Consider the following 12,761-nt stretch of genomic DNA (forward strand, 5'->3'; position numbering starts at 1 on the left):
TAGATGCACTACTCTTCCGTTACAATCTTGCCAGCAGCAATCTCTGCGTTTGTGGCCAAGGTTATCACGACATTGAGCACGTTGTTTGGTCGTGCGAGGTGTATCTGGTCGCCAGATCGAATTTAGAAAACTCCCTTCGGGCCCGAGGAAGACAGCCCAATGTGCCGGTGAGAGATGTGTTGGCTCGGTTAGACCTTGATTACATGTCCCATATATATGTTTTCCTTAAAGCTATAGATCTTCGTGTGTGATTGTCCCTACATCCTTATACCCTCCTTTCCTTCCTTTGCGGGTAATTCGTCCCCTTGCTATAAATAGTAGAATAAGTTGAAATGTAAATAAACTATAGATATACGAATAGATTTAAGAATTGAGTGCTCATCAACATTGTTACAATTTCCTTATATCCCATCTTTCTCCTAAAAATATGTCACCCTTCTAAACTCGAGTACACCGCGAGTAATCGGTTTTCCACCTTACTAACCATAGATGTAAGAAAATTGTTTATATATATATATATATAGTTTTAAAAATATATTTAAGAATTCGGCTCCTTTAAACTTAAGTAACTGAGCCTGTAAAAATAAACGAATTAATAAAAAAAAAATGCCCATCGTTATAATCTCCGTATGTGTAAGCATTCAGATGATTTCAAAATTGGACAGTCAATTTATAGAAGGAATTTCAAGCAATCGAATGCCGGAGAGTATTATAATGCGAAACTAGCCCCAATGTACTTACCCTGTCGCATACTTGCCAAGCATGGATCTAGCTCGTATGAATTAGAAGATCTAGATGGTAAAAACCTAGGTACCTGGCCAGCGGAGCATCTCAAAGCATAAGCGTCGGTACTTTCTCGATCGTGTATAATTAATTCTCCTTCAAGCATTGATTTGATTCGATTACTAAGCCAGTTAGAAATGAAACGGGACCCCACAATTCATCCGATTACTATCTCGCGAAAAGACGAGAAATTCCTTCAATAAGGGTGATAGTATATAAGTATAAAAAAAATATTTATTCCATACAAGTTCATTATACCTCTCAGCAGGAGTAGGACGAATACGGACAAGTATAGAGGAAAATTATATCACGGTTACAAAGGGACGATTGATCGCTTGTTCCTGAATCCCTACTGTGGGTGGATAGTAATGAATATAGCAGGTTGTTCCACAGTGAACCAATTATATTTTTAAGGCCGGCCAATACAATTTAAAAATTAAGTTAATTTTAAAGATCGTAGGGAGAAAAAGTGTGTCTTCAATAGGATAGGCTGAATGTTTGAATATTCTCTATGCATCGAGTATGGATCGTGGGTGTGCTAAACTGATTTCGTCTGCTAAGTTGCCGGAACAGACTCAATGCGTGAGAACGGAAAATCGCGATCAGATCCACCAAGTTGATACTGTTCACAACATGATCAGAGCGCTATGCAGATTCACTTAAAGCGTAGTAGGGATGAAGCTTAAATAAGTAAACTTTGCCATACACTCTGGATAGAATGCACAATTTCTTGTATTGTCGACGGGAAGTTTGAAGGGACTACACATACACGGGGCAAAAGAGGGAAGAGCAATATACACCCCTTTCTTCCAAGGATCACAATACGTGATGCTAGAAAGAAGTTTTGCAATCTGAATTTTGCAGAAAAATTAGTTTCCAGAGTAACTCGGGAGTGCAAATCAAATCGACTGATACCACCCCTCGACCTACCGTGATGGCGTGCTGATCACGAGGGTCACCCAAATGCGTGTACCAGATTTTCACTTCCTGCTAAATAAGTGAAATATTGAAAGTAACGTGATGATTATCTTCATTTTGAAATTAGATAAAATGAATTGAATGGTTGAAATAGCTAAAGTTATTGTTGAATTTGAAATAATGAAATGAATTATCTAAAAAAAAATAATAATGTATTATTTTTTTTTATTGTACCGCGGGAGAAATGTAACAAACGAATTGTCACATATTAAGAAAAAATATTAAAAAAAAGGAACTAAAACAGGAGATAGGGAAAAAAAACAAGTTTTATTTCAAAATTGCCCATCCAAAACACCGTGCGCAAACGAACGCATTACAAAATGCGTTGAGTGCGTTGAGGCTCTCTCTTGAAAACGCAGAAAAAGCTTCCGACGGTCATACTCGGAAGCTTCCTGGCGCGGAAAAAAAAGAGGTCTCGCTCTCTAAGTTCTGAACCTCTGGCCGATACGGACGCACCAAAGAGTTGGACGAAAGAACGCGATTGTAATCGGTGCTGGAAAAACGCGGGATAATTCCACTTGAAATATATTTGTTGAACGCGAAAAGAAAACGAATAGGGAATCGCTGGTGCCAAAAAGCGATCCCAGTGTATCGCGAAACGACAGTGCCGAGTTCGCGTTGACGTGGCCGCAAAAAAAAACCGCTTGAAACACCGGTGGAACACGGGCCATCCTAATCGCTAGGCCGCCCCTGAGTGCTTACGGTGAGTCTGCATGCTCGTGGGTTAGATAACTAACCCCTACTTACATTGGGATGTGAACAACCTCCTAGCATTATTAGTTTCAGATGGAATTAATTAGTTTAAATAAAGAAATACGGTTCGAAGTTTGAACTCATTCAAAGCATACAATTTATCGGAAGTAATTAACGTGTAATTCAATGGAACCGATAGAAAAGAATAACTTTTTGCCACACGTTTTGAATTCCCCCTAAATGAGCTACATTATCGCCACCTGATATTTGTAGCAGTTATTCAAACAGCCACTAGATATTTTCAATGAAGTGATATACACATCACGAAATTGAATGGCTTCATGTCGATCAGTTAGAACAAACAAATTTCATTAGGTGGATCATAGAAATGTGTGCAGCCCACCGGTGAGTGTTGGCATATAATTGAAATCTAATAATTACACATATATTTTTTATTAGTTTATTGCGTCGGCTAGAACCGAAAGCAACACATTGAAAGTTGTTTATGTTGGCTGGGGCAGAATATTTCAGTGGGATTCATGGATATAATACCACACAGATTTACTGCCATATTTATGTTTCCAAAGTATATAAATACATTAGCTAATATTTGAGACATTATTTTGGATGCACCATTCAGTTCGTTTCCACCTGGCACGAAAAGACCTAATCCATTTGGCAAATCGCTCTGAGAGGGAGGGTTTCAATGCGAGATGCAAATAAACGTGTGCTTCGTTTCACGCTCCCGTTCCATCCCTGAACAACGGAGAGATGCTTAGTCTGTCCACCCATTCGATGCATAACATTTCACTAGATACCAAATTTCAATTCATCCTCCCGGGATAAATAAGACTCTGTAATTTTTCCACTTCATATAACGAATAGCACCCGCAGCGAAGGATATTAAGACTACACCAACCTGGTGCCACAGTTTTGTTCTATTACTGTGCATTCGTTACACACAAACAGGGAGGGTGGTTCTGCCGATTCGTACAACGATTTTGGGAATACTGTTCTCGAACTAAAATATTCTTGTTGAGAAATTCAGAAAATAAAGAACCACCTTTTTCCACAATATAAAATAGCCGCATCGGTATTGTTCGGCTGCAGCCACAATCATTGAATCAAGTTGCGAACATTCCGAGTTGATTCAAAATCTCAGTCTCACTGGAAATTCTCGTCGATTTCAACGAGACGATAGATATCATTTCGTTGATTATGTTTGACGATACCTCGTATTTTGGCCGATGTTTGAATAACCGCTCAACCGCTGGGTAAACAGTCGCGTAAGGTAAATTTAATCGGAAATGTTATTTGCTGATTTTGTTGAAATTTCATCCGAAGGAATTCTTGTACAGGATATCAATTATAGACGGCAGAACCAATTATGAATGAATATGTGCGATGATAAACCCATGTTTCTGCTATGTGAAGCTTCCGAAATACACCGGGGGCTATGATATTTTACATTGAAAAATTGAAATCCAAGCGAGATCAAACAATGTATCAGAGTAGCAATGTTGGGGGGCTGTAAATTGATGTAATTATTCGACATTAACTTGAAAACACGCGATAGCCAACCCTTTTTCAGATCAATTATGGCTTGGAATGGACTAATGAACACTTTTTTTGCAATATAAAACAGCTTGAAATTTGGATTTTCGGTGTAAAATAAAGTAGGGATTTTTGTTCAAATTTTGTACAGTTTATTTTAGCAAAACATCCTCAGATATACGACGTTTAAAAATATGATTTATTCGTTCTCTGTTTTAACCATTGGCTTATACAATTTGGTTGGAAAAATAAAACCGAATCACGCACGGAAAAGCTTTGCCAGTTTTTTTTCGGAATACAAACTAAGCATTTTTGGTTTGCACCAACATATTCACATTAAGCATAGCGCCGTCCAGTTCCTAATGATTACCATCGTGGCCGTTATCATGATCGTGAAAAATATCGTACCCGGTTTGCATTTGGGGATTCAGAGCGTCTTCCGTTTTGTCGGCAGCAGTTGTGTTGTAATCGTTGACGTGGTATCTGATCGGGTAGGTGAGTTGGTTGCCTCGGTCCCAGGTGTACAGCTCCTGTGAATGAAAGTTGGGTTGGTATAAGTAGACGCATTTTCGTTTGGGTGTATGCTATCAAATTCGAATCGATTGTGATGAAACCGATGCTTGCAGAATCGTTCAATTTATCTCCAAAGCACGAATTGTGCTGGCTGCCATTGGCAAAGTGGATAATAATCGAACGGCCAGTGGTCAAAATCTGAAGCCTGCAGTCGCCTGTTGAATGCCGGTGGCCATATCTTCTTGCATTCGGTGGGAGATTAAAACCGTGGCCAGTGCACACATGTCTCATTTGCATAATTGATTTGTGAACGATGAGCACCTCTTCGAACAGTACCCATGGGTGAAACAGGCAGTTCCATTGCTAACGGTGTGATTGCCCCCTTGGCAGTTTCGGAAGGTAAACATCCGGCTTTACGGAACCTCGTGGGATGGGGACATCCTTTGCACGGTTGTTTAAATTTATACCGAAGTTTAACAACGAGCCATTTCGTTGGATTTCGTTTTGTGACGGCCAAACGGTTTGCCGTCTATCAAAAACTCGAAATAAGTAGGTACATATATGTTTGTATGTTGTTAGAACTTTACAAATAATCCTAGTGAGCGCTATGGAAGGAGCATCCTGCCATTGTTTTGACTGGAAAACTTATTTTAAACCTCAGTGGCTTAAGGTGCGGAAGACAGGTTATAAAACAGAGGAACCTCTTTGGTGTCAAATTCGAGCATGCATTGATTGGCTGATTCTAACAGTTCGAAATAACATAATGGATGACTAATGTTGGATTACAAAAAGTATTGATATTGAAGTTTTGTGCTTGAATTCTGTTCTAGAGTTTGTGTATTAAAATTCATCGTAGGATGAATAAATTCCTATAATTTTGGAATGAAAACTGAGGGTCTATATAGCATTGACTCCACACTTTAATTAATGTATTTTTCCTCTTTCGCTTGAAAATAAAAATACCCCTACATACCAATTTTCATGTTGATCAGTCCAGTAGTTTCCGAGTCCATAAGAATCAGACAGACAGACAGACAGAAATCCATTTTTATGTATATAGATAATCAACTACACATCGCGTATATTAATCTGAAGCTCTGTCGATTTAATGTCGGGAAAAAAGTTACAGAGAGGTTCTATCCGAGACACGACCGCATAGTTTACGTAGGATTACTCTAGGCTGCTTGTTGCATATTGACCGTTTTTTCTTGATCCCTATTTTTTAATTTCGCAGTAATTAATGTAATCAATAAAATACAGTTTTTTCAAGCAATAAATTTCTAGTTTAGGGATATTGTACGTACATATTTTCAGTTTGATGTGTGTGCATTGTAGACAAAATGCAATGCAAGAAAAAATAAAACATTTTTGGTTTGCTTTTAAAGTTTCTATGGACTTTTTAAATCTATTCCTAATAATGATCCAATAAAACTGATTATTTCGCTTCAATTTGATTCATAGAAAGTTCCAGTAGAACCTTTCAATAAAACAATGTTCTCTACCGAAAGAAAAAAATTGTTCTTGAATTTCGAATTTCGAAAAACTGCCCACTGCAAACTTGAAAATATTTTAATATTTTAACAGAGTTACAGCGTTTCAACAATCACTCAAACCCAAAGTTTGACGTCTAGTGTAAACTGACCAGACGTCCCGCGTTACGCGGGACAGTCCCGCATTTCGACAAAATGTCCCGCGTACGTCCCGCATTTGGCAAAAGAAACGAAAATGTCCCGCGATGTCAATATATTTCATTATCACAATTTGATCATGTTGATTTTCTTAAATGGATGAACCTCGAAAAAAACTTTTATTTGGCAGACAGAAAAGAGCGCTTTTAATGCGTTCAAAGATTAATACGATGAGCTGGTTTCATCGCTCCGATATTGGGCTTTTTGTTTAGAGAGTATCAACTGGTAGCGACAGCAACAAAATTGGAAAATGATTTTTATAAAAGTCCCCTATTGATCCGCAGGGACCAACGTAAGTCAGACGAAAAGTTCATCTTTGGTTCCCCAGCTCGGTCAGGGTTTGACGTTTGAAATAAGGCGGAAGAACTAGAGTATACTCGACAGGAAGAGGCAGAGTTGTTTGATGAAGTATCGTAAATGAAGCGCTGGGCGGTCTTACGGAAGTTGGCCGGAACTTGAGCCATGGCCGATGAAAAGATGTATATCGGCGTGTTATTTTAACTTTTCTGTCTCTCTATTTTGGCCATTCGCCCAAAAGTTTTCTATCGGACGAAGCTGGGGAATGTTGGTAAGGTTGGTGGTCTTCGCGACAATGTTTATCTCCAGCCGATCCATCCTCCAGTGATCTTTGGCATAATGGGCTGGATCCCAGGTTCGGCATAAAGACCACATCACCTTCCCAACTCCGGCAAGCACTTGGTACTATATATCTCCCCGTTCACCAATTGACTCGAAAGAAGAGCGGCTTGGACATTCCCTTCACGTCTGTCAGAGAAGGACCGTCTTCGAGAACTTGATGTGAATGCTATATTCGACGTCATCGCTTACCTGGGGAACGTAAAGTACCCGGTCCGCTGCCATTCGTTGAATTCTAGCATCAAGTACGTCTCGTCTTTCATTATGAGTACGAAAAGAAGTTTTTAACTCCTTTCGCCGGAAGAAAGTTTTTTATCAGCACCTCAAGCTACTCCTTCTGGGTGATTACCTGCTGCTCAGATATGGGGTGGAGCTTGCAGTATGGAAAAATCATCAAGTTGCTTGACAGTGCTGCTGCTGCAAATCAACATCCTTGAATAATTTTTGTTGTAGACTTAATAAACGTAAGATTGAAAGAAAATTTTTAAATTTGCTTTCATCGCCATCCGAAATTAGTCCATTTTTTGAATGCATACGTTAACATTAAAATCAATGACAAATGAATTGGAATTTTCGAGCATTCCATTCGGTAATTTGAAGAAAACTGTAGAATTTGAACCGTGCTTGCCAGGCGTAAATGCTCTGATTGAGCGAGTGATTTTCGGGCGTAAACAAAATCTAAACCACCGAAAAACCACAACTGAGTGCCGATACTCAGAAAGAAATAATACTGATCAGTTTAGACTCGCTAAACTATGGTTTTTGTTCACATAACGTTTTGTTTTTTGTGTCCCGCGTTAGACTTCTGACCATCTGGTCACTTTAGTCTAGTGTTATATGGAGCAATACAATACTTATAATTAAAATTTTCAGCTTTTCGAGGAAAGGAATACAACAAATTCTGTATGAAAAACTATGAACCAGAGAGTTTACTACTATATGAACCTAGAATCAGTAATACTTCGCAGGAAACGAGCAGCAAGTTCTTCAAACTCAAAAAGCTCCTCAATTGAAGAAAACGTGTGGATCATACTCGTAACAGGCTCTTGTTATCCATAAGACGTGCGGTGTGGATCATGCCGCAACAGGTACGTTGACCGAAGAGATCTGCTTGGTGCACGCAGGTTCAAGTGCCAAAGTAGGTGAGAGGAGTCTAATCTTTGCGACGAGAGTAGCTTGTTGAATTTTCCGTCGGCGTTCTAATGTATCCATGCTCAGCAAACGAAATCTTTCAGCATACCGAGGAAATTTAAAAGGATCTCTCCATGGAAGTCGCCTCAGGGCTCGACGAATGAAAGTTCTTTGAATACGTTCAATTCATCAGAACTACAGGTACGGAATCCAAACGACAGACGCAGTCTCGACATTTGGTCGCACAAGTGAACTGTATAGTGCCTTTAAGCAGTACTTCATCAATCGAGTGGTCGAAGGTGATCGGACGTTCGATGAAAAGACATTACTACGCATTTAGATATACTGACTGAAAGTTTGTTCAAGCGGCACCAGTTAACGAAGAGATCCAACATTTCTTGAAGCCGAAGACAATCTTCGATGTTCTTGACGACGATGTAGGTTTTTAGGTCATCGGTATATATAACCACACAACCACTCAGAAGGATTTGTCGAGTCACGTCGTTGAAGAAAATTTAGAACAGTAATTGTCCTCAATTGCTGCCCTGAGGAACGCTCGACGTTGCGATGAATGGTGCAGAGGTGCAAGATCTTAATCAGCTTAACGCGGAGAGTTCGGTTGAGCAGATATGATTTGGGCCAATTCACTAGACCATCAGAAACTCCCAATCGAGACATTTTCCCTAGAAGAATAGTATGGTCGATGCGATCGAAGGCTGCTTTCAGGTCTGTATAATCGGTATCCACTTGGGTTCTGTTATCAAAATGTGCAATACAAGTTGACGTATATTTCAACAAATTCGATGACACAGAGCGCCCTGGCATAAAACCTTGTTGCGACGGAGAGATGTAGCTTTTGTCATGAATGAAGATAGCATCTTTCACAATTATCTCAAATATTTTCGAATCAGCAGAAAGACTTGGTATGCCACGATAGTTTGTTACGCCACGTTTATCGCCCTTCTCATGAACCATATAACCATATAAAAATACAGGCTAAGAGCTCGGTTAAAGCATCAATACAGCGGCAAAAAATATGCAGGGGACCCGGTGGGAACGATTTCTTCAGTTTCTTAACATCTTTAATGACATCCGTAGAGCCAATCACAAATAGCTAGCAGCTTTTGTAATTTAATCCGTATTGGCAGTCACATTCGAAAAACGGAACTGAAGTGGCGAGAAAAAAGATTGCATGATTCGAACACAGATGTTGACTCCAAATTGCCTAGAAACACAGACTTTGGAATAGTCGATGATTTACGTCTGGAGTTCACAAAGTTCCAGAAACTTTTGGGATTTTCACGCAAATTGGTCTAAACACGTAAGACATAATACGACTTGTAGAGGGCTGAATTGAGCATTCTGTAGGCGTTGCGTTGCCATGGTTTTTCGCTAATAAGGACCAAGACCTCTATGATAGAGGAATTATGAAGCTACCTTTAGAATGGCAACAAATTTTCAAAAAAAATGGTGCATATTTGAATCAAATCGGACAATATAAAACATATTAAAAATAGTTTTGAATTTCACCCAAAAATAATAGATAGCTTTATCCCCAACCTAATATGTAGAGTAGTGCGGGGCAAAGGTGCGCACGGGGCAAAAGTGGGCATTGGCCTTTTTGAAGCAAACGAGCATAAAATTTCGACAACAGTGTATTCGTTTGATACATTATTACACCAGCAGCTCACATATATAAAAAGATACATTTCATGAAACTGGTAAAAAGTTATGAGGTAAAAAGGGTTTTGCGATGTTTTGATCTAATTTTTTCAGTTTTGAAAATTATGATTAACCCACCTAAAATAACTGGAAAGTTCGAAACTACACTGTCAAGGAAACCTTAATTCTATAGTAGATGAGTGCGTATTCGTTTTTGTGAAAAAGAGCTTTTTTTAATTCGATTAGTTCAAAAATTGTTTGTGGGGCAAAAGTTCGCACCAGAGTTTTGCTCTGAAAAAACATTATAAAATGTTTTCAACTAAATTTTTCACGAGACCCACAAGAAGAAAACCGATTTGAAGAAATGTTCAAATGCCTTGACAGAGGCTTCGGAAGGGAGATATTTCTGTATCAACCCTGAGGAAGAGGCTCATATTAGTGAGTGATTTATGAATTGAATCTTCTTTTATTGATATTGACAATGACATTGACATGGGATGTGCCATCGAGCACCTAGGGTTCAGACATGTATTTACGAGTGAGCAGTCTGAGGATCTGGCGGACCACTGTAGAGCACTGGACAAAGCTTTTTATGGTATGACTCTCAAAGATTTACGTCGTCTTGCGTTTGATTTTGCGGAAGCCAACAACCTCCAGCACGAATTCAACCAAGTTGCAAAACTGGCAGGAAGAGATTGGGATTCTAGCTTCATGACAAACCATCGTCTGTCTCTTCGAACCCCACAACAGCGCAACGAAGCAACAGCGCTCCAAGGCAAAGCGTCGGAATCCTCAGAACCGAATCCAAGATGAAGAAGAAAAATAAACAATTGCTTAAAAATAATTCAAAATGAATTTCAAATGAAAAATGTTTTTATTTTCACAATTCATTCAATTCAATAACGGTTAAGTTTCGTTTATGTTTATGTTTTCACAATAAACTTCAAATAAATATTGTTTTCCTTTCAACAATGAGTTTATAAATTTGATCTATATTAATCAAAATGATTTGGTGTCCGTTCCTCACGATTTAACTCAAGAGCGGAACAACGGATTTGAACAGTCAGTATCAGGATTGATGCGTCTTAGTCTGCATCAGATTTATACGTCAAAAAAGAAATTATATACCGCGTGTATAGATTACGTACATAAAAATAATTTCAATATATCAATTGTGGGTGGGATGAAGTTCGCCGGGTCAGCTAGTTTGTTAATAAAAAAGAATTCTGTTTCAAATGTTCGACATTTTCAGATATCTTATATTGTCAGTTTCCTCCCTCCCAAAAATTTTCACGTGGTATGTTCAACCATAACACCCACTCATCTCCACCCATAAAACATCATACAGCATCCCCCTCCACTCCACTGGATGATGCCTACACACTCTAGTAATGGTGCTTCTTGCGCTGGTAATGATGAAGCATTTATGTTTGTTACAAGCTACCTTAGAAGTACAATTTAATAAGCGCGCACTTTTGCTCCGTACGGTGCGCACCTTAGCCTCTACTATGGGGCAAAAGTACGCATTTGCCCCCACTATGGGGCAAAAGTACGCATTTGCCATTTTGTATTAAAATAGGTTTTTGTCTTACTACAAACAAAACTTGAGAAATTCTTTTACAATGTTTCGAAGGAAATATACAGGGTTTTCCATTTCGGGCTTCCGAAAGTATACAGCTCTGCGTTGACAACCGTTTGTCATAGCTGTCAACCAAAGCGTCATATCGTTTGTTGAATGTCTGCCATTTTACAATATGGATCGTTTTAGCATCGCACAACGTGTTAATTTTGTTAAGTTATACTAAAGGTTGTGTCAAATCAAATTCCATCACGGAAAAAACGCTGTAGAAATTCGCCCAGTAGACCGATCCTTTTGAAAATTTTAGACAGTAAAATAAAAACTATAAAACAACTTTTGGCATTTTCTTTTTATTCATACTTCGAGCCCAAGCCCGTATGCTCGCACCTTCCTCTTTACCCCGTCCATAAGGTTCTGTACAACGTCAGGTTATAGTTTTTTTTGAACAGAAATCCATTTTCTCTTGAAGTCCGCCTCCGATTTGACAACTTTTGGGTTCTTCCGGAGGGCCTGCTTCATAATCGCCCAATATTTCTCTATTGGGCGAAGCTCCGGCGCGTTGGGCGGGTTCATTTCCTTTGGCACGAAGGTGACCCCGTTGGCTTCGTACCACTCCAACACGTCCTTTGAATAGTGGCACGAAGTGAGATCCGGCCAGAAGATGGTCGGGCCCTCGTGCTGCTTCAATAGTGGTAGTAAGCGCCTCTGTAGGCACTCCTTAAGGTAAACCTGTCCGTTTACCGTGCCGGTCATCACGAAGGGGGCGCTCCGCTTTCCGCAAGAGCAGATCGCTTGCCACACCATGTACTTTTTGGCAAACTTGGATAGTTTCTGCTTGCGAACCTCCTCCGGAACGCTGAATTTGTCCTCTGCGGAGAAGAACAACAGGCCCGGCAGCTGACGAAAGTCCGCTTTGACGTAGGTTTCGTCGTCCATTACCAGGCAATGCGGCTTCGTCAGCATTTCGGTGTACAGCTTCCGGGCTCGCGTCTTCCCCACCATGTTTTGCCTTTCGTCGCGGTTAGGAGCCTTTTGAACCTTGTATGTACGCAAGCCCTCCCGCTGCTTGGTCCGCTGGACGAATGAACTTGACAAATTCAGCTTATTGGCGACATCCCGGACCGAACTTCTCGGATCACGTCTAAACTGCTTAACTACGCGCTTGTGATCTTTTTCACTGACGGAGCATCCATTTTTGCCGTTCTTCACCTTCCGGTCGATGGTTAGGTTCTCGAAGTATCGTTTTAGTACTCTGCTGACCGTGGATTGGACGATTCCCAGCATCTTACCGATGTCCCGATGTGACAACTCCGGATTCTCGCGCAGGATTAATTCACGACGCTCTTTTTCGTTCGACGACATTTTTCCAAATTTACGAAAAATTGACAGTGAAGCATGGCCAACGTGATCTATACACTCTTATCTAATTATAAGCGAAAGCTGAAGATATAATTCCTAAAAATTAAATTTCTACAGCGTTTTTTCCGTGATGCAATTTGATGTGACACACCCTTTATAAAAATGATGAAGAACCGGCAAATGTT

At 39.8% G+C, this 12,761-nt stretch overlaps 1 protein-coding gene across 1 annotated transcript in view; it reads right to left on the reverse strand.

Moving 5' to 3' along the window:
* Window positions 1-4,158: 4,158 nt before the first annotated feature.
* Window positions 4,159-12,761, reverse strand: part of LOC129771392 (uncharacterized) — a 243,795-nt gene continuing 235,192 nt past the window's right edge. The window contains exon 17 of the mRNA XM_055774991.1: window positions 4,159-4,538. Within this exon, the coding sequence (XP_055630966.1) occupies window positions 4,368-4,538 (171 nt within the window). The 3' untranslated portion in view covers window positions 4,159-4,367. The remainder of the gene's footprint in view (window positions 4,539-12,761) is intronic.

Source organism: Toxorhynchites rutilus, chromosome 2 (assembly GCF_029784135.1).
Source record: "Toxorhynchites rutilus septentrionalis strain SRP chromosome 2, ASM2978413v1, whole genome shotgun sequence".
Classification (NCBI taxonomy): Eukaryota; Metazoa; Arthropoda; class Insecta; order Diptera; family Culicidae; genus Toxorhynchites; species Toxorhynchites rutilus.